Genomic DNA, 23,487 nt, shown 5'->3' with positions numbered 1-23,487 from the left:
TAGCTCTTTATTCTTACCATAGATCTTAGCAACCTTATCACACAATGTTTTGCTTTCCCTAGGAAGCCAAAAATGTTCACTTTTTCATGTAAAATACCTCATAGCTTCTCTGTGGTACTTCCACCTTTTCTCTTGCAGTTTACGACCATTATTACATTAAAAAAGCACTACTTGAATATATAGACATTTGGCCTGGCAGTCTCCTCCCTCCCTCCCTCCCTCCCTCCCTCCCTCCCTCCCTCCCTCCCTCCCTCCCTCTCTCTCTCTCTCTCTCTCTCTCTCTCTCTCTCTCTCTGTGTGTGTGTGTGTGTGTTCACGCACACATTCGTGTGTTTATGCATGCATGTATTTATACAACCAAGAAGCATAGATGGTATGGGTAGAGTAGATAAACAGTGCAAGAATTCAACACTGAATGCAGACAGTCTCAGTTTTATTTTGAAGGTCTTTCCCCCATGATTTTCCATTTGATATATTCAGACCACAGTTGATTGTAGGTAAATAAAGCCATGGATTAAGAGGAGTACTATAGTAAGTGATGGGAAACTATTCTTTGTCTGGTCAGGCATTTTTAATTTAAAACAGTTGGGGAACTAGGAAGTCTCTGTGAATTCTTTTTGGAGCTTGGCTTCATCGGTAGTCATTATTATGGACTAAATGCAATTCTCTCTACTGCTCGGATGTTGAATACCTGCCTCCAGTGTGATATTTCCAGGAAGTAAGGCCTAATGCCTTCATGAAGGTGGTCCACGATAGCTCTCAGCTTTGCTGAAGATAACAATGAGAAGGCAGCAGTTTGCAACTTCCAAAAATGCCTCCATGAAATCACATTGTACCCTTATCATAATTCCACCCCCTTGTAACTGTAGAAAGGTTGTGGTATGGTAGATCCATTTTTTTCAGCAGTTATATATTCTGTGATTTTTAGTTACTTGTAATTTTCAACTGAAAATAATGGCATAGTTGAATGACAGATTATGCTATTTTTATTGTTATAATTGTGTTATTAATCACTGTCAATCTGTGCCTAATTCATAAACTTCATCATAGTTATGTATTTGTAGAATTTACAAAGCTCAGTACCATGTGGTTTTGAGCATATGCTAGGCATCTTGTAATGTACACCCCATGGAGAATTAAACTACTGTAATTTGTTACATCAGTTTAAGTTAGGGAAACAATCATTACAATTGATTTTTTTTTTAGTTATATAATATAGGTTGATATAATTAAAATACAAATCTATTATCATTCTTCAATATTTCTTTTATGTTTTCCTTGATTTGCTGGAGATCAAACCTGGGGCTTTGTGCATACCAGGCAAGTGCTCTTTTGACACAAACCTAGGGCTTTGTACATACCAAGCAAGTGCTCTATCACATAGCCACATTCTCAACCATAACTGTGAAAGTTTAAGCAAGAATGTGAAAAGCAATCTGAAAGGAAACAATTTATATTTAATAGGTTTTTTTCTTTCATATTTCACTTCACAGTTTATTGGAAGGAAAATACCTATTAAGAATGATTATCTAGTTAACTTTCACAATAAAAGAGAATGCTAAGTCATTTTACTGTTAATCTGTGCCATCCAGCGTCTCTTCAACCCTACTGACTGCAAGTAGTTCCAAATGGTCTCCATTCATTAGCTCACAAGTACTCTTTTCTATCACATGCTGTTCTGAACAAGTTTCTACATTTTTGTTAGCTTTGCAACAATTTCCAAGTTCCACAGGATTTCTGATCCCTTTATTTCCATGCCTGAGTTGACATAACAATAGATATGAGAGATAGTTGGTTGACCTACTAAGTTGGTATCTCAGCTCCCTCAGGACTAATAACATGCCATATAGCACAGTGGCAGGTCTTGGACTGAAACTGTATTTTCTCATACTAATTCTATCTTGACTACCCAAGTCCATTGTCTCAAAAAACTTTTTTTTTTTTTCATATGTTAAGATGAATCCTCAGAGGTGTGTGTATGTATTATCGTATTATCTTGGCCTGTCTCTTGCAAAATGTCTTTACTGTCCTTCTAGTCTTCCGGACATTTTCCTTCTTCCCATCAAGGGAAAAAGCTGAGATTGTTTTGTGGAGGAATCACACCCAGTTGCCACTTATAAGCTAAGGTCCAGTTGTATACTGTGGTGCTGTTTGGAAATACTCCATTAAGTTGACCTCTACATATATACCTCTATACACTTAGACAGATAGAAAGTATAATGTTATCTAGCATATAGGGTTTGTTTGTTTTTATTATTTTTTAAACAAATAGGTTAGATAATAAAGGAAAAGAAATAACTCTATATGGAGCAGATGTCTAAAGTAGCTCAGCCTCAAAGCAGTATTTAGAGAAACACCATAATGGACAAGTGTCCTAAACATGGAATTAAACCATGTTTGACACTACAGGGTAAGTAAGGCAAGCATGACTCAATCATGGTGCAGTTAAAAGAATGGGAGGTTGTAAAGGCTTCCACTGCTTTTACAGTCCACTTGATGACTTCAATTAATAACTTACCACCTGTAGATGTGTGCTTACATTAGCAGTCTCTTCCTCATTCAATTGCTGTAAACAGAAAAATTTTCTATTTTATCATCCTACAATTGTAAGAGAGTTGTACAGCATTTAAGAAGAATTAGAATAAGTCCTTTAACCTGATAGTATTTAAAAGAATCATGTAGGACTCAAATTAGTCATCTCAAACCAGGTACCCTGGAACTACATGTAGGAGCCTCTAGCGTACATTTCATGTGTGTATAGCTAAAGGAGGAAGGTAAATAATTTTTCTTTCTTCACTGTCCTGAAGTCTGTTTTCTTTTGGATATCTGAAAGGATTGTGGTTAAGGTTTTGTCATAAATTTTCTTGTTTGCAAGATAAAAGGATTAGTTGTTAATGAATTAAATTTTAACAGTAAGCCTTAAAGAAGTTTATAACTTAAAGACACCTATTAGAGTTTTTTAAAGACATTATTTAATGTGACAAATTGGAATGGCTTATTAAGAAAGTAACTCATACAGAGTAATTCTTATGGCATGGGATGAATAAGGGATGAATAAGGAGATTAACTCCAGAGAGAAAAATCTGACCTTAGAAATGATGCCAAACAGAGTTCAGTTTTAGATTATTTGGGGAGGGTGGGTTGTTTGATTAGTTTGGTTTGATGTTTTGGTTTTAGTTTGAGACAGTCTTACTCTGTAGGCCAGGCCAGCCTGGAACTTGAAGCAGTCCTTCAGCGTCCTAGGATTGAGATAACAAGTGTAACTACTGAGTTTGTTGTTGTCTTTTGTTTCTTTTCTTCTTCTTCTTTTTTTTTTTCTTTAATAAAATGTTCTCTTTTAATCCTTCTGAATTTGTATACAGCTACTCATGTTATTGACTCTTCAAGTAGTGGTGCATAGGTTAGGCAAGTCCTTTGTTAAATTACTGTTTTGTTACACAGGTATATATAAATACAGTAATTATGTAGTCATTACTAGGTAAAGCTAAGAGCCTTTTAACTGAACTTGCTTTCAGGCTCTGCTCCTTCCTCAGAAATAGTTCTTGTGTTTTGTTTCATAGCTTTCTAGATGTATGCCTATGCATTTATATGTTTGTACCTCTAGAAAACCTAGACTTTTGTTCTTTCATTTCTCTTTCTTTTTTTCTTTGTGTGTGTGTGTGTGTGTGTGTGTGTGTGTGTGTGTGTGTGTGTGTGTACAGTGCTAAAGATGGAAGCATGGCACCTAGGGCTTCATACATAGCAAGCAAATTCCCTATCTCTTAGCTATATTCTCAGTTTTCTTTTCCCTTTTTATTTTGGGACAGAGTATCAGTAGGTTGTGCACACTGTCCCTGAACTTTGCAGTTCAGACTGGCCTTGCCCTTGTGATTCCTGTTTCAGATTCCTGAGTGGTTAGAACTGCAGGTCTTTATTATTAGGCCTGGCTCTATGCTTCATCTTCCATGAATGTAAATAACAAAATGTAATAGGCTAGTAATATCTGACTATACAGAAAATATATCTTGGGTAAAATTTCATATTATTACGGTAACCCATCCAATTTTTTATAAACTTTTTTTTGAGACAGGGTTTCTCTGTGGCTTTGGAGACTGATTTGGAACTAGCTCTTATAGACCAGACTGGTCTCAGACCACAGAGATTGGCCTGCCTCAGCCTCCCAAGTGCTGGGTTTAAAGGCGTGTACCATCACTGCCCGGCCAATTCTTTATAAACTTTAAAAACATTTATTTTACCCTTCCAGTATTGAGACCATTGGCATTGTTTTTAATTTTTCCCTGTTTTTAATAATGCCATAATTAACTCCTGATATGTTGCCTCCTGAGAAGAAATATCACCTATAAAATGGTGATCTCTTTTACTTGGTAAGAAAATTGTTTCTCTGAAGGATCAATAAAATTAAAACTTTGAAATGCTTTTCATTAGAAATAGCACTTAGATTCTGGTAATCCTGGCATAAAGAGGTTGATAGTTTCCCTTTGTAAATATTATACATACATACATACATACATACATACATACATACATACATACATTTATATATCTATATTCTACACATATGTAAAACTGGCCATTTACAGATACTGGAGATTGACCAAAAGCAGTTTTAAAAATTGAGGAACATTTACTCTTGTAAAACAGATGGATTTGATGTAAGAACAGTGTGAATTTGTGACCTTTTTACCTCAGGCTCTTCACCACCTAGGTGAGTTTCTGGGGACTGCTTTATCAGTCCTGTGGTAGAATGTTTGTGTTCTTTCAAATTCTTAGGTTGAAATCCCAATCCTCTGTGAGATGGCATTGGTAGGTGAACCCTTCACATGGCCCTTATGAGGAGATGGGTGAATGGAGAAGGCAGGGTATTTTGGTAAAGGAACAAGAATTAAGATAATCAGCTCTGCTGCCTGTAAGTTGGGGTGGCTTGGTGCAATCTGGGATGGAGTTATAAGGAACACAAAAACTTATGACTTCACTGCTGAAACTGGTGAATTTGCTGGGAAATAAGGAGAAAACACTCTGCTTTGTTAGCATAAGGTCTTAGTGTTTTTTTTTTTTTTTTTTTTTTTTTTTGAACAGAAACTTAACTGATAATTAATTCCTAGAAAAAAGACCCAAAAGAGTCTGACAAAAGATAAAAGCGGAGGGACTTGGCTTTCCAAGCTCAAATACACACAGACAGGCCCAAGGTGTGTGAGCACAACCTTTACCCAAGTCATTGGCTGATCATTAAGCTGCAAAGACCTCTGTACAGCCCCAAGGGAGCCAGGCTTAACTGGACTGAGATGTCCTGCCTGTGTACCATTGAAGGGAAGATAGATTACTGGAAAAACAAACAAAAGCCCACTTTCAGCAATATATTAAGAATGTGGTGGTTTCAGCAAAACTGCCTTGATGCGTGTAAAACAAATAAACAAAAACTTAAATAATCTAAATTATAATTAGTAAAGCAGTCAAAAGAAATTAACTGGGTATGATGTTAGGTCGGTTTGACACAGTATTAATTTGGCTGTTTTAATATATTAAGAGAATGTAAAGAAAGAGTCAACAGAGAGGCTAAAAGAACCAAATGCAAAGTTTAGATGGGAAAAGTTCTATATCTGAAATGGCAGGTGCATTGGATAAAAGTTCAGTAGCAAATGTGAGGAAACAGAATAAATCTGAAGATCAGTAAAATACCTTTATTCACATAGAAAAGAAAACCAAAGTTAAGGATAATGGAAAGAACTTCAGTGGGGCATTGTGTCACTGGATGAAAATTCCAATGAGAGGGGAGAAAAAAGTATTTGAAGAATTGTAGCACTAAACCATTAGAGATTTTCCCAGGGTTTCAATTAATGAACTCACAGGGGGTTCCTGTAAGATAAAAGAAGCACAACAGACCCTGTCTTTTCCCCAGTGAGCACCTGTAAAACCAGGACAGAATCCATGGCACAGCTATTTGCAGACTCTGTAAAGTAAATTTGCAGATGGAGAAGATAACTGTTTACCTTTGTGGGGAGGTGGGGTTGTCACATTCCTTCTTCTGAACTCAGAACAGCTCAAAACCAGGTCACTGGAGAGCATGTCTTTGGGGGATATGCCTCATCTTTAATCCTTTGAGGGACTCTACATTCTTTCTGCTATGAGACGAACAGGCTCCTCCATGCTCTTACTGCCTTGATGGTGCCTAACTTCAAGACAGGGGAGTAACAGAACCTCTGAAACGTAAGACCAAATCAGTAATTCCTTTTAGGGACTGTTCCCTCATTTATTTTAGTCACAGCCAAGTCTCTGAAGATAATACAGGAAATGGGTATTAGAGTTCAAATGGTGTCATATATTTCTTACTCCTTTAGAAATACTTTGGGAGATATTCAGAGTTTAGAGGTAGTCTAGAATGCTATAATCTGAACATAGTGAGCAATTCTGGGCGGAGTTCAGAAGACAGAGTGCCGGTAAAAACACAGATCGAAAAGGCTGTTCCATAAGGCTGTGTTAACAAGGACACTGCCAAGAATTGGGTAAAACCCATTCATGTTACTTGCTGAAACAAAAAATTTGTATTTATCCATGTTTTAAGATTTTGATTGAGTGTGGATTTAAAAGTGATAGACTAATTAAATTTAAGGAAATTTTAGGACAGTGTAGCAGTCTGTGACACTGTGATTTCTGTTTCTTTTGTCCAGACTATGGTGAGAATTGAAGCAGGAAGCACAGCTTCCTAAACATCTTTCAGGTTTGACAGAAAAGCCAGTGTATCGTTAGGGCCAAGAGGTCACCATTTCTGGAGCTATTAGCACCATTAAAAAGAAATCGAACAATATGTCAAAAAGCCTTGAGGTTTCTCAGGAATTGACCAGATTCTATCCCTTGAATGATTAAGGTGTAAAGGTTTCAAACTCACTTGAAAGGCTGAGAAGAAAGCTCTAGATGTTCTGGCTTGGACAGGATCATCTGGAGGGAAGGAAATGCTTTTGTGGGTTTAGCTGCCCAGCTGCTACACAGGCTGGCAGTAGACCTTGACAAGTCTACCACATGATTCTGCTTTTGCAGTCTGTGCAGATGGCAAGAGTTCCAGGAGGCTTCCATCCAGACTGGGGAGGCCAGGCAGTGTGTAGGAGAGTTGGAATCCTGTAGGCAGCCCCAAGAGGGCAGTGCATGCATTTGTGGAGATGAAGTCTCCACTGTGAGGTTCTCAAGGTCTTTGAGATGCTGGATGAAAGATGGACCTTCTCATAAGAGTCTCAGGTAACAAGTGACACCAGCCCAGAAGAGGAGCAGTGTGGACTGCCAGCAGCAACTCCACAGGGACAGGGCCCCTCACACCTCTAAGAGTTCATGTATGATGCTGGACATAGGATTACAAGATGAGTCTCATCGTTCTTAGCTCTTCTCCCATTCTCCCTTCAGAATGGGAGTGTTTTTTTAGGGGCTCACAATTATTTGCTTCGAGTCTCAAAAGCTTTTGAACAAATGTTTTAGCATTGTTTGAACTGTCATGATTTTGGGGGATGCTTGGTGATGAACTGAATGTATTTTGCATTATGAGATGGGTGTGTGCTTTTGAAGAGCCAGGGACAAAAGGCTGTGGCTTGAATATGAAATGTCTCCCCTAGGCTTATGCTTTTTAAAGCTTGGTTCCCTGTTGGTGGTGGTGTTTAAAAATGTAGTATAAACTTTGGGAGGTTTGACCTAGCTAGAGGAAGTTAGGGAGTGGGGGTTTGCTTTTGAAGGTTGTTCCTGGACTCTGGTCCATTCCAGTCTCTTCTCTGTCTTCTGTCTACTATGTCTGCCATATGCAGCTGTGGTCCTAACACTCTTAGACCATGAAAAAAATTAATAATTCTTTGCCTTAAATTACTTTCCCCAGGAATTTTGGTCATAGCTTTGCAAAAAGTAACTGATGAATTTTATTCTAATCCTCAGGAATGCAAGAATTTCTGTTCATGTCTCCTTCCCTCCCTTCTTGTATCTCTCCCATTTTCCCTCCTTTTCCCTCCCTTCCCCATTTTATCCCATTCCTAGTCTCCCTCCTCTCCACCTCCTTTTTGGTGATTTCTTGTTCCTCAGTCCCCAGGAATCCTTTGGCAGCGGTGTTGACGTGGTTATAAAATTACTAAAACTTAAAACTCAAAAGGAAAGGAGGGACTTCCTTCTTCTTTTGGAGGAACTGTTCCCAAAAGGATGGGGCAAATGCCATTTAGTTTTGCTTTTCTGGTTTGCCCCACTCCTTGAACTTGAACATGAATCTGGTTCTAGAAATTGTGTTATCACAGTGGAATTAATAAAGATCCACCTTTTTGCTTGATGTTTAGAAAGAGACATCTGGAAGAGACCCTTTAAAGTCAGTAGTACATGTACTTAAGATTCTGTGTACTGAAATACGGGTGAGCCACTACTCAAGTCCTGTATTGGCCAGAGGGTGGAATATTCGTGGTATGGATCTGAATAACATTGTGAACATTTTGAAGAATTTAGTTATTTCTTATGATGCTAAACTTATACCAGTGCTACTCTTTGGTATTTACTTGGCAGAAATACAGTTTACATTGATAAACAAGAATATAAGTAATCATGACAAGTTGGAAATAATGAAACAAAAATGAGAAAAGTGTCAGTGGAAAATAAGAACTTATTGTATGGATTGGTGTTAAAAGTTATTTTTTAAAGGTCCTAGTAACAAATACAGTAAAAATAAAAACAAACAAAAAGTAAGGGCATTATGTGAAAAGGCCTATTATAAAAGCAAATACTAGGACATAGTTACAGACCCCTAAATACAAACAACTGTAATAAACAAGCAAGAATATGCTTAGCATAGAAGAAACTATATATCACAGTACATAACAGTAATAATTGTAGATCTGGATAGGATTAGCCCTTTTATAAAGAAATACTTTCAATTTATCAAATAAAAATCTTTCTATATAAAATGTTATGTGTAATAGAGCTTATTGAAAATGAAATTTTCTGAAATGGTTAAAAGTAAACGGCTACAAAGGTATCAAGCAGATGGAGACAAAGGGCAGGTCAAGGGAGACAAAGGACACTGATACTTGGCAGAGGAAAACATTGAGTTCCTGAGCATTAGGAATGAAAAAGGAAGAGCTGGGCATGGTGGCACACACCTGTGATTTCCACACTCAGACAGATGCTGAGGAGTCAGGTGTTGAAGACCATCCTTGACTAGATTTTTAGGTTACAATGAGGCAGTTTCAAACAAACAAGCAGAAAGCACCCCCCCCCAATGCACACGTACAAGTGACGTATCAACTGCACTGGAGAGGCAAGGAAATGTTATCCATCAGATGTACAGAGTAGATCAGCTGAGCAGTAATGAGTGAGGGTCTAGAAAATATAAATCAGTAGATCATAATCATTAGATAGATCTTATTAGATATATGGTAGGCTTTGAGTCATTATCATTGGTAGGGAACATTCATGGAATGTTATGGAATATATCAGAATCCCAACGTAAGCTAACTTGTCTATAGTGTACAGCAGTATATGCTTATATACAGTGGGAAAAGAGATGGAAGTGGTCAGGGGGAGGAAGGATCATAAAGGAGTCCTTCTGGATGGACACACACACACACACACACACATCAAAGTATATACTATTGATATGTAGTTACTTTAACTTTAGAGAACTTGAAAAAAAATAATGACTGCAAAAGCATATTGTAAGTTGGCATTATTTCTTGAAATGCCAATTTATTTTATTGTGTCTTGAAGAGAAAGTAAATCTTCAGTTCAAAATTTTCCATAGTTTCTTAGTTGTCCTCACTTATGGAAGATATAACCATTACATCCTAGTGTATGTAGAAAATGCAACTGAATCTCAAGCAAACTATTAATGTCAATAAAAGAATTAGGATTGCTGCACACAAGATTAATCAAAACTAAGATATTTAACAAGTCTTTTTCACAGTAGAGCAAGTCACTTAAACATTCAGGAAGAATCCACCTGTTTCTGTGATGGAGACTTTCAGTGGACTGTGAATTACAATTTGTGAAATTGTCTGGGCCGATTGGCCAGCAAGCCCCAGAGATCCTCCTGTCTCTGCCTCTCTAGCCCTGGTTTTACAAGTACCACAAGGCATTGTTGGAGAGTTTTCATGTTTTATTTAGCATGGCAACCTTCTGGCACTTCTTATTTTATCAGATAAAAGAAACTGGCTTGGGAAGGCTAAGTCATGTACCCAAGTTTTCTGGACTAGTCAAATGACAGAGTAAAAGCTCTTAGACATTCCAAAGTTCACTGTTCACTTAAATTCCTGGAGATCACACATACTTCTCTAAATTGAATTTTTAGATGAGAAATGGTTTCCACTATTTTCTTTGTCTAACTGTGTAGGAAGTTCTGAACAGAGCATAAAACTACTTACTGTACACATTTAAATTTCTACTTTTCTTCTTTGGCTCAATATAATTAAATAGGAATCCAGGGTATGAACCTTGATGGTATGTTGTAATTTTATAAAATGTTGTTTTCTTTTTGTTGATTTAGCTAGCATTTTGTGATCATAACTATCAAGCATTGAGGCAGAACTGGATTCATGCTGGGACTCCAAGGGGGAGGACAGGCAATGAGAAAAATAAACACTCAGCAGCTAGGTTCAGGAGGGCTACAGTGGCTGATGACCCCAGCCAGAAAATTTATTAGTATGATAACGCCTTACATACCCTTAAATGGGGAAGCAGAAGACAAATCAGTAAAGAGCACCAGACAGCAGAATCATGGGAGCTCGAGTCCTTCTAGTAGACAGCATTTCACATTTGACCACAACTGTAGAGGGAAAATGTCATGTTCAAGCCCTGGCCTCAGGACCACTGGAGCTCTTGTGACAGACCATTGCTTGCATGATACTGCAGGGAAAAAACAAAACAAAAACAAAAAACACAACACTCCTTGTTTTCAAACTCTGATCTTAAGGAAGCATACCCATTTAATTGAGTTATTTTTGTTATATCTTTTGGAATTGTGTTTCATAAAAGGATTTTGCACATGAAAATTTTTAAAATGACTTTTGGGTACTTTCTTAAAGTTATTCCAAATTATATAGTGAGATTTTTTTAATATGGCATTTCATGGACTTTGTTTGTAAATTAGGCAGGAGGTATCAGGTTCTATGTTTAAAGTATAAATAAATTTAACATCTTGATTTAATAACTAAGTTGTCATGTTTTCATTTGGGAAATTCAGTGTCTTGAGTCAAATGGGTGAGAACATAGCATCAAATGTAGTAACAAAAAGATTTTAAATATTAAATTGTAATCTAGTCCTAGCTGAATATGTAGAATAGTTAACTTGATTATGTACAGTTCTAAAACTGAGTAAAAACACTTTGGTAAAGTTCTGTTGTGAAACTTTTAGAAAAGAATATAGGTAGTTAAGTATCATTCATTTTATTAAAATTATTTTGCGTGGTGTTTTAGAATGCTTAGAAGTGTAACAGTAGAAAATATTCCACTTCAGTAATATAAACGGTTAAACACACCACTCCTTATAAAATAATTTATGGGAGTAAATAGATAGTTCAAAAACTATGGTTGTTAAGATACATTGAAATGCTCCTTTTTTGGTGACTTAAATACATTATTGAGAATCTATAATGTACCAAGCTGTATCCTAGTTCTTTGGGATTCAGGTAGGAACAAGACAGGTCTGATTTCTGCACTTCTCAGAATTTGACGGGAAACTGTGCTGCGAACAAAACCACATGTAATTATATGGGTTTGTCAGAATTATAGAGTACTATGAATATATGTATATTAAGAGAAATCCTAATTGGAGCAGCCAGTGAGGTTGAAATTTTGCTTCTGAAAGATGAGGTGAATTATCTGTGCAAAGGTGGTTGTCTATAAACAGTGGTAAATAGGAGAGGATTTTGTGTCAAGGATAGGGAAGGACTGGGTGGTTAAAGCTACAAAGGTTGGTGTAGATTGAATCCAGCAGTGTATTAAAAGGCTTAAAATTTACGTTTTAATTACTTCCTTTTGGGTCATTGCCATGGTTTGGATCTGGAGTGTCCCCCAAAGGTTCCCATCCCATGGTGCTATTGGCAGGTGGCAAAGCCTTTAAGACATAGGGCCTCATGGGAGATTTTTATTGAGGGCATGCCCTCAAAAGGAGTTCTGGTACCTTGGTCTCTCTCTTGTCCTGGATATGAGGTAAACAGCTCTGTCCTGCAGCGGGCTTTTGCTATGGCATGACATTAGAGGCCCAAAGTAGTGGGGCAATTAATTGGCCCTGTATGAAAACTTCAAAACTGTAAGCCAAATTACTGTTGTCAGGTATTGTAATAGTAAGAGGAAGCTAACAGTTATAGATGGGCTACAATGATAATCTGGGCAAGATACGATTATAGCTAAGATGCATTGCCAAATAGGGGGGAAAGATTGGGTACATTCAAGAAATAATGTGAGAGGAGGAACTGGCTCGTTACTATGAGTCTCTGCTGCCACTTTCAAGCTTATATTTATATTGGCCTAATGTTTCTCCTAGTCATTCTTTTTCTTCGTTTTTTTTTTTTTTTAACAAACAAAAAACTTTTACTAATACTTTGCTGGTATTCTAGAAGGAGGAGTCTTGAAGGGAATAGACATAGTAATACGATGAAATAGTCAGTCTGCTATGTTGGCATTGTTGTTGTTGTGTAGTGACTTTCATTTAGGTACTTAGTTTAAGTATTTCTCTGTACCTGTGGCAGTGCTGCACGCTTCCTAGTGTTTCGTGGTCGACAGCTTAGGAAACCCCATATATTTATGGTTTTAAAAATATACTAGCTAATTTTCTGTATTTTCTATTTCAGGTAAATTTTTTAACTTAAACTCCTATTGGAATATCTATTATATTTCATTCTTTCTTAAAGAATAATTTGAAACCAATTGGCATCTTTTTTATATTAATGATTCTTACTATAGAGATATGTCTTCAATATATTTTAAATGACTTCTATGGTATAATTTTATGATTTCCTCATATCTGAACATCTTATTTTACCTTTAAATGGCTATTACTACTATCTAGGGAAAGTATTGCTCTAATATATAGCCACTCAGAAAATTCATAATGAAATCACTATTTATTAGCATACTTTAATTGTAATGTAACTGACTGATTTCTGTTTTCCCTTTTATTCACTCACCCTTTGCATTTCTGATTTTCTACTTTGTGAAGTTCAATCTTTCAGTTTTCTCTTTTAAAGAGTATTTTTCTTTTTAATGTCTACTGATTATTTTTTCCCTCCCAGTTCTTCACCTTTCCCCCTTCCTTTCAGTTTCCTTAGAAGCTTTTGCTGGATTCACAGTGGTTTTCTGTTTCTCATATTTTCTGTCTCCCTTCCTTTACCCTCCCCTTCTGTTTTCCCTCCTCTTTTTTGGTAGGAATCAGACCCAGGTCCTAAAAGCAGCTGGACAAAGTACTCTCCTCCGGAGGCACGCCTGGAGCTCCTTTGCTCTTTAAGGCTTTCTCCCAGCATTATTGTGTTGCACTCCTGATTCCTTCTCCATTTCCTCCTCCCATGCCCTCCTTCTCCCCCTGTCTCAGTGGCTCTTTGGAACTTATTGCTTATGCTTGTTGAATTTGATGCCTCTTGGTCATGGAGGTGGATTTCCTAAATGCTAGTTCTTGATTTGTTTATATTTGAGATTAGAGGGCAAGATTAAGTACTAGCTTTTCTCTCACTCAGATAAAAGCCTCATTTTCTACCCATGATTAAGAGGTCTCTTCTACAGGGAATATGGGGAAGTGGATTGTTCTGATAGGTTCCTGTAAACTCTGAGACTTTTCTTCCTGGATCCTGAGTAAACTTGGGTCACCTCCTTGCTTCAGTGACACCTAGCCTGGCCCAACTAACTTCGCAAGGCTTCCCCATGGCAGGGCTTGTTTCATACAAGAAGCGCTTGCATACATTAGCAATCTCCTTTTGTTAACTATGTCTCATTTATTTCATGCTTTAATATCTGGAGTGTTTTCTCTCTTTTGCTTAGGGTTCCTTGGTTTTGTTTTAAAACATCAAAGTACTTTATTGGAACTTTGGGCATGGAAGGGCTTTGATATGAGGAAACAACCCCCTCCCAACGTTTCTGTTCAAAACCAGAAAATAACACAGGACACATCTGTAAGAAACAGTTTAGACTCTGTTGTCTGTAATATTGGAAAGAGCAGAATCCCTCATTTAGTCAGTTGGGGCCAGTCCACTGTTATCCTTTGTTAAATGTCCTCATGCTTCCTCTATCTGTGCATGTGTCTTTAGAATAATGTACCTGAAAACAGGTATGCATTAGGTTTTTCTTAGAAATTCATAAAGAACCCAGGCATGCCTTTAATCCCAGTACTCAAGAGGCAGAGGCAGGTGGACCTCTGTGAGTCCAAGGCCAGCCTGGTCGATAGTGTAAGTTACAAGACAGCCAGGGAAACCCTGTCTCATAATTAAAAATAAATAAATAAATAAATTATATCTAAATCTCATGTTTGAAAATTTCATCAAGTGTAAAGCTAATTATTCAGGGGGCAGAAACAAAAGTCAAGACCATCCTGGTCTGCATAGTGAGTTTCAGGCCAGTCAGGACTACTTAGTAAGAGAGACCTTGGCTCAGAAAGTAAAGAAATGAGGAAAAGGGAAATGAGAAAGAAAGCACAAGGAAGAAAAAATTAGTGAGGATGATTGATAGCTTTATACTATCAAGTTATAATTAATCTCAAAAATAAAAGGAGTAACTAGTAAAAATAAAATCTGAGCTTCCAGGCCATTCAAAACTACACAGTGAAAACCTCTCTCAACTCCCTTACACACACAGTTTGATTTCAATTCTGTTTTCACATGTTTGGTGGAATTTACCAGTGATCTGATTTTGAATGTACAGGAGAGAGAGAGAGAGAGAGAGAGAGAGAGAGAGGGGGGGGGGAGAGAGAGAGAGAATATATATGTGATTAATGTAATCTTTACACTTTATATAAAGTCTTCATTTTTTAATTTCCTCTTGGGTAGTATCTTCAAAGTTAAAAAGAAAGCAAGTGAGTTTTAAGTATGTGTGTATTAAGTGTAGTCTTATAAAACCAAAGCTGTATTTAAACATTCATCCAGTTCATGGGACAGCAATTAATGTAAACTCAATGTTTAACAATTTATTTTTTTTATATAAGATTTTTCAAAAGAGTTTTGCTAATTTTTTTTTTATTTGTACTATGTACTCTTACTCCAATATGACCTGGAATTTGAGTATTCCTTTATTTATCTATTCACTAATTCTTACCTGGCTTTTATCTCATCAGAAATGCAGCAAGTTTTGGAAAACCTTACGGAGCTGCCCTCATCTACAGGAGCAGAAGAAATAGACCTGATTTTTCTCAAAGGGATTATGGAGAATCCTATTGTGAAGTCACTTGCTAAGGTATGGTAGTTTATTCATAAGCTTACTGAAGGACTTTGAAAATTGTTTGTGTGGAAGTCTTTTCAGTTTCAGTGGTCACCATTTTATAATTTAGTTGATACACCTTTCTGCATAGTTGGCAAATAACACTTGTCACATAATGAAGTGTTAATGTATGCTAAGATAAGGTTTACTTGCCTCTTTTTATTCTGCCTTTAGAAAATGAGATGATTCTTAACTTTTGATCTATAGTACCTTAAAGCTAGACAAGTCATAACAGCATGGGGTTGACCTGATCCTGTGAAAATGGATTTTGGTTCTGTCTTCACTTTCAACCAGCAAGGTGGTCTGGTTTTTTCCTTTTTTTCATTGTAACTTATACCTGCTTATCGTTTAAATTTGTAATCACTTTTATTTAATTCTTTTATTTTGAAATTTTAGATTTTTATTCCATAACCCTGATACTTTAGATGTGTTTTCTTAATCAACTCTGAAACAGACATTATTAACTCACTTAATACACAACGTTTTTATAGCCATATTTGAAGTTCTGTTTTATTTCACTTGCAGTTTCTTAGTAATTTTTTTTTTTTTTTTTTTTTTTTTTTTTTTTGAACATCAGGGAAGTTCTGTATTTATTGCGTTTCACACCCTGCTGGCTCATACTTAGTTGTTCCAGGTGGCTTTTGCTTTTGGAAAGCCGTTCTGATCATCCTCCAGCCTCTCTTTCATGGACCCACCTTCTCCTTTTTGTTTTGCATTGTACTTCTGGAATGCTGATCTCACCTATGTGGGTTTTCTGTTTATTTTTTATTTCTTTGTGTTTTAAGGTTTCTGGAAACCATTTTTCTTTTTGCATTGGTAAATATGAGTTAATATGGCTCATGATGAGATCATGTGGTAAGAAGAAATTTTCATAATTTTATTTATTTAATATTGCTATATTTTCATAATATACCCTGTACCTTAACAACCTACTGTGTTGAGGTTCAGTTTCAAGGCCTGTGGAAGTAAGTAGGAGCTATTTAAGCCCATACTAAAAATGATTTCCCTTGGGCTTCTGTTGGTAACATAGTTTACTTTATCTTATACTGTTGTTCCTTTTTATTGTCTCTGGGTCACTTTTGTCCCTGTTCTCATGTTTAATTTAAGGCTTTTAAGTAGACTTAGACATTTTAACAATATGTGAGATATTTTACAGTATACTTGTAGTTTCCTAAGGTCTTTAAAATATAGTAGAGTAAATAATAGGGCCAAGGGTTAGGGCAGGTATTCTAACCTTGTCTTTTCAGTGTTCTGTTTAACATTGAGTAAAGGTTATTTATGTGTATTTATTCCCAACAACGTCTGTGAGTGAGAAATGGATTTATTTGTGCCACCTATGACAGACTTTCAGAGGATCACCAGATCACCATTCTTAGCAATTGAAATGGTTGGTTTACTTTGAAACACACAAGGAGCAACTGTACTCTTTTTGATTAAAAATAAAGGCTGGGCAGATAGCTCAGAGAGTAAAGTGTTCAAGCAAGAGTACCTGAATGTTCTTGTGTGTTTCACATCCCAGACAAGAACAGGGAGAGAAAATAGAAATGGTTTTAAATGTACTAATCAGAAAATAGATAAGTGTTAGGTCTCAGAAAAGAAAAAGTGAACAAATGGCTGGCTGAGGTGCCTATTTAACACATCAAAGTGGACGCTGGCTTCCAGGTTCCTGCAGCATCTCTTAGCCTCAGGAACACAGAGTCCTTCTGGCTGGCATACCTAGCCACCTACCTCAGTCCTGTGTAGCCCCTGAGGTTCTCTTTCCCCAGCTTCTCTTCCCTGTGTAACTTAGCTGTTTTGGCTACATGGCTTCTGGTCTCCTGGTGTCCTGGCTCACTCTTGGCCCTCTTGGCCCCTGGTCTCCTCTCCTGTCTGCTCTTCTCTTCCTCTTGTGGTCTCCCTGTGCCTTTTTCCCACCTCCTAACACGGCCTAATTCAGTCTGCTGACCTGGATCAATCTAGGCCCTTCCAGATGCTCTATAATAAACCTTCTCAGCCATACCTTGAAGCATCCATGTCCTCATTTTTCATTCAATGAGCAATATAAACTGACAGATTCAAGAGGCTAGGTGAGAGATAAGAAGAAAACGTGTCTAAATCTTGAAATTTAAGTGCAAAGTAAAAATTTTAAAGCAAACAGGTGAGAGAAGAAAGACAATTGGGAAAAGGGTGGGTAGAAATAAAACAGGAATTCTGAAATTCCTAATGAGAATTGAGGGTTTTGTTTGTTTGTTTTCAGATGACAAAAGGGAAACAACAACAACCTTGCATTCCTTTCTAGCAAAAATAACCTTCAAATATTAAAAACACTTTTTTCCAGACAAAGAAAATTAATCTTTATTTATTCTACAAAAAATGCAAGAGGAAGTTCTTCTGACAGAATGACAAAGGAAAGGGACTGTTTATAGATGAACATAAAATAAGCTTTTAAGATGAAGTACTGTCATATAACATTTATACATATTTGTAATGTAAATGTAATAGCTCCAGAAGAAGACAGACTTAGGTATACTGGCTCACACCTTAAAAAGCAGAGTCAAAATCATCTCCAGAAATATCCCCAAATGGTTAGAAATTAAATACTATGCCTTAGTTAGAGTTTCTATTGCTTGGATAATACTCTGACCAAAAGTAACTGGGAGCAAAGTTTGTCTCATCTTATACTTTAAGCTGAACAGTCCTTCACTGAAGGAAGTTAGGACAGGAACTTGGAGGCAGGAATTGAAGCAGAAACCATGGAACACTGCTACTTATTGGCTTATTCTTCCTGGCTTTCTCAGCCTGCTTTCTTAACCCAGGACGTCTTGCCCAGTCATAGCACCACTCATAGTGGGCTGGCCCTCCCATATCAGCCCATTAGTCAAGGAAATACCCCACATGCTTGCCTCCAGGCCAACCTTATGCATTTTCTCAATTGAGGTTCCTTCCTCCCAGATGACTTTAGTTTATGATATGTTGACAATAAACTAATAAGGACAGCTATTAAAAAACCATGAGTAGAGGAAGAAATCATAGAAAATATTTTGAACTGAGTGAAGAAATGCAAGTGTATGACAAAACTTACAATGTGCTACAAAGCAAAACTTAAAAGAAATCTCTGTGTTAGAAAATAACAATGCCAGCAGAGAGGCTTAGAGGTTAAGAGCACTGACAGTTCTTACAGAAAATAGCAATGCCCAAGTGACCAAACGCAATGCAAAATATACAGAAAGAAGTGAGCAATAAAAATGTGGCATAAAATGATAAGGAAAAATGCTACAACTTAAGATAATATATATAAGTAAAATCGATATACCTCCAACTAAATAAAAATTACTGCCTTTGGGTTGTAGTTGTGTGTTTTTTTGGTTTTTTTTTTGTTGTTTTTTTTGTTTGTTTGTTTGTTTGTTTGTTTGTTTTAGGTCACCACAGTGATTTATGAACTGGGCCTGGAGAGATTGGCTCAACAGTTAAGAGCCCTGGTTCACAACATTCTATAACTCCAGTTTGAGGGGATCCAATGCTCTCTTCTGGCTTTACTGGACATGAAGCATGCATGTGGTACACATACATACATACATACATGCATACAAACAAAATATTCATAAAGTAAACATTTATCTTTTTTGTTTTTGTTTTTTTCTCGTTTTCTGAGACCATTTCTCTGTGTAGCCCTGGTTGTCCTGGAACTACCCCATGTAGACCATGCTGGGAGATCTACTCTGCTTTTGCTTCCCAAGTGCTAGGTTTAAACAATTTTGTGACCATGACTGTGACAACCTAAGTGTAACTTTAGTTTCTTGAAAGAGAAGCCTCACGTAAGAGAACTTCTGTAGCTCTGTATCTAGTTTTCAAAATTGGATGTTTGAAATTTAAAACCATTGTACAAAAGAAACTTCAAATCTCATAACCATAAATTCTACCAAACATTTAATGAAGAAATAATACTATTTTTTTCCAGAAAAGGGAAAAGCAAGAAAACACTAATATAAAAAAAAATTTAATTAAAAAAATAGAGTTGTATTCCTGACAAACATAAATGTAAAAGTATTTTTGTTTGTGTTAAAATTAATTTTATGTGTGTTTTTTTCTGCATGTATGTCTGTGCAGCACATTCATGTCTCAATCCCAGGAGTCTGGAAGAAGGCATTGGATCTCCTGAACTGGAATTATAGATGTTTGTAACTTCCATATGGGTGCTGGGAATTGAGCCCAGGTTCTCTGGAAAAGCAGACAGTGCTCTTAACAGCTGAACCATCCCTCTTGCCCCAGTTTTAAAATTTGTAAGAAAATATTAGCAGTTATAAGAGATAAAAACAGTAATAACTCGTTATACTTTCCAGGTTTCTACAGTTACTCTGTGTTGTACACTCACATCTGGGGATTTGGAGCTAGGAACTTCAGATAAGAGAACATGTCTGTCTGGGTCTGGATCACCTCATTCAGTATTGTCATTTATGATTTTACATTAAGTGTATGCTGAATAGTGTTCCATTATGTATGTGCACCAAATTTTCATAATTGATTCACCTGTTGAAGGACATTTAGGTTGTTTTTCATTTTCTGGCTATTATGAATAGGGCAGCTATAAATGTGGCTGACAAAGTATCTGTGGACCAGGGTGATGAGTCCTTTGGGCAGATGCCAATGTACAGCTGACTCTTATGGTAGATTCCTTTTTAGCTTTTGAGGTTTTTCAAACTGATTTCTAGAGTGTTGAACCAGTTTGCAATTCTGCCAAGAGTGAATGAGGGTTACTCTTTCCCTACAAACTTTCCAGTATTTGTTATCAGTTCTTAGCCATTCTGTCTGGGGTGAGATGAAATCTCAAATTTTTAAAATTTTCATTTTCGTAATTCTTTTTTAAGTATTTCTTAGCCATTTTTTATTTCTTTGAGAACTCTGTTTTGATCCCTAGCCCATTTTAATTGGGTTATTTGTTTCCTTGATTCTTTGTGTTTTTTTTGGGGGGGAGTGGGGGATGTTCTTTGTGTATTGTGAATATTACTTCTCTATCCTGTGTATCTGGCAAAGAGTTTCTCCCATGTTGTGGGTTTGTTTGTTTGTTTTGTTTTGTTTTGTTTTTTGTTAACTCAATTGATGATGGTTTCCTTAGCTGTGTAGATACTTTTTAGTTTTATGAGATCCCAGTTGATTGTTGGCTCAACTCCTGGACAAATGAAATCCTGTTCAGAAAGTTCTTTCCGATACTTATGTCTAATAGGTTACTGCCTATATTTTCCTTGAGAAGTTTTAGTGTTTCAGATTTCATATTGGGGTCTTGGATCTGGTTTTTGTGAGATGATAGATCTGGTTCTTTTTTCACTCCTTTGTGTGTGGACACTCGGTTTCCCCAGCACCATTTGTTGAAGAAGCTGTCTTTTCTCCATTGCATGCTTTTTGCCTTATTGTCAAATATCAGATGGCTGTGCTGTAGTTATGAGAAATTATGTTGAGTTTTTTATTTTATTCCACTGGTCTTCATGTATGGGTTTTTGTTGTTGTTGTTTGGTTTTTTGTTTGTTTGTTTATTTGTTTGTTTTTTGGTTTTTCGAGACAGGGTTTCTCTGTAGCTTTGGAGTCTGTCCTGGAACTAGCTCTGTAGACCAGGTTGGCCTTGAACTCACAGAGATCCATCTGCCTCTGCATCCCAAATGCTGGGAGTAAAGGTGTGTGGCTACATGTATGTTTTTGTACCACTACCACATTTTTTAAAATTACGATGGCTCTACACTATATTTTAAAGTCTGGACTAGCAGTCCCTCCAGCATTCTTTTGGCTGTATGGGGTCTTTCCCTTTTCCATGCAAATTTTGGCTTAGTTTTGTTTTATCTGTGAGGACTATTATGGGTATTTTAATTGGGATTGCTTTGAATCTGTAAATGGCTTTTGGTAGAATGGCCATTTTCACATTCTACCATTCCATGAGCACGGGTGTCTTTCCATCTTCTAGTGTCTTTCCCTATCTCTTTCTTCAGGGATTTGAAGTTTTCATTGTAGAGTCCTTTTAAGTGGTTAGGTTTATTCTTAGTATTTTATTAGTTTTGATGTTATTGTAAATAGGAGTGTGTGATCTCTTTTTTAATGTGTTTGTTGTTGGTATAGAAAAGCTACTGATTTTTATAAGTTGATTTTGTACCCTGCATTTTGCTTAATTTAGTTGTTAATTGTTTCCAGATTTTTTCTGATGGTATTTCTGGAATCTCTTATGTATAATATCATTCATATGCAAGTAGGAATAAGTTGACTTGTTTTCATATTCATAGCCCTTTAATTTCCTTCTCTTGCCTTACTGCTCTGGCTGTTGCTTGCAGCACTATGTGAAAAGTAGTGGGGATAATATAACTTTTATTATGTTGAGGTATGTTCCTGACAGTCCTACATTGCATAGGACTTTTTATCATGAAGGCATGTTGGATTTAGTCAAAGGCCTTTTCTGGTTCTATTGAGATGATTGTGTGATTTTTTTTTTTTTTATTTTAAGTCCATTTAGATGAAATATGTGTGTGTGTGTGTGTGTGTGTGTGTGTGTGTGTGTGTGTGTGTGTGTGTGTGTGTGTATGTTGAACCAGCTCTGCATTGGTCTTTTTGATATGTGCTTGTGTTTCAGTATGCTGGTTTTATTAAGAAGTTGGTTGGTTTTTTTTTGGGGGGGGGTAGGGTGGTTTTGTTTTTTGTTTTTTGTTTTTGTTTTTGATTTTTGGCATGCTTGGGTCCCTTGCCATATGTATTAATTTGGGAATTAGTCTGTCAGTTGCTACAGAGAAGTCACCTGTATTTCCAATACCTATTACAGTGAATCTTTTGATCGTTTAGGAATACAAGTTTCAAGTTGGGAGTTTCTATCCTCTGTATTGGCTAGTTTCATATCAGTGTGATGCAAGAGGAGGTAACCTCAATTGAGAAAATGCCTCCATAAGGTCAGGTTTTAGGCAAGCCTGTATAGGGCATTTTCTTAGTGATCAATGAGGGAGGCCCAGCCAATTATGGGTGGAGACACCTCTGTACTGATGGTCCTGAGTTCTATAAGAAAGCAGGCTGAGCAGGGGAGCAAGCCAGTAAGCAGCATTCTTCTATGGCCTCTGCATCAGCTCCTGCCTCCAGGTTCCTGCCCTGTTTGAATTTCTGCCTTGGCTTCTCTCAAAGGACTAAGACTCAGGATATGTAAGCAAAACACCCCCTTTCCTTCCCAAGTGGCTTTTGATCATTATGTTTCATCACAGCAATAGTAACCTTAACTAATACACCATCTAACAGTCTTAAAACTTGTAGTCTAACATCTAAAACTTATAATCTGGTTTACATTTATTTGAATCTTTTAGTTTTCTTCTAGCAATGTTTTATAGATTTATAAGTTTTTCATTTTTTTTTTTGAAACATACTCAAATGTTTTACTTTTGGTGCTATATGAATGTTTTCTTAAATTTCATTTTCAGATTTTCTTGCTGGTATACAGAAATACTTGATTTTGCATATTGGTCTCTTATTGTGCAACCTTGTTAAACTTGTTGGTTCTAATTGTGTGTGTGTGTGTGTGTGTGTGTGTGTGTGTGTGTGTGTGTGTGTGTGTTTTAATGTATCCCCTGGGAATTTTGTAAATAGGAGACCATATCATATGTGGATAAAAAATAGTTTTACCTCTTTTTTTCCTCCATTCTGGATAGCTTTTGTTCCTTGATTTCTTGCACTGATTCCACTACAAATACTGACTAGAAATGAGAGTACTACCTTTTTTGTGGGAAGTCACTAACAAATGGAGTAGTAGGCATATATTGTATATAAGTCTATATCATCATCTCAAGGCACCTATATTTTGCAAAGTGAATATCATTTTCCATTGGAATTTTCTTGGTCATTTTGGTAGATTTTTATATGGCCTTTGTTATAGATTATACTACTAATGTATAATCATGCAACATCTCATTTTGTGCATATTTAATCTTTAGGACAGATTCTTAGAAAAATCATTTAATTTTGTTAAGATTTGATCAAATTGCTTATGTGTGTGTTCTCACTAGAAAAATACATGCAAGTGTCTTTTTCCTAATTTCTCACTAATTTGGTCTGTGAAAAGAAGGAGCATTTTTGTATAGTTATCATTTGTACTTC

The 23,487-nt window shown here is 36.6% G+C and overlaps 1 protein-coding gene across 4 annotated transcripts in view; it reads left to right on the top strand.

The window, feature by feature from the left end:
• Positions 1–23,487, top strand: part of Pals2 (protein associated with LIN7 2, MAGUK p55 family member) — an 81,101-nt gene that overhangs the window by 23,848 nt on the left and 33,766 nt on the right. For 3 of the 4 annotated variants that reach the window (XM_051203165.1, XM_051203167.1, XM_051203166.1), the window contains exon 2: positions 15,260–15,378. The exons of the other annotated variant lie outside the window; for it this stretch is intronic. In XM_051203165.1, the coding sequence (XP_051059122.1) occupies positions 15,262–15,378 (117 nt within the window). In that variant the 5' untranslated portion in view covers positions 15,260–15,261. The remainder of the gene's footprint in view (positions 1–15,259; positions 15,379–23,487) is intronic. 4 annotated transcript variants of the gene reach the window in all.

Source organism: Phodopus roborovskii, unplaced genomic scaffold, assembly GCF_943737965.1.
Source record: "Phodopus roborovskii unplaced genomic scaffold, PHOROB, whole genome shotgun sequence".
Classification (NCBI taxonomy): domain Eukaryota; kingdom Metazoa; phylum Chordata; class Mammalia; order Rodentia; family Cricetidae; genus Phodopus; species Phodopus roborovskii.
Note: the sequence above shows the minus strand (reverse complement) of the source record. Positions and strands in the feature narration are given on the sequence as shown.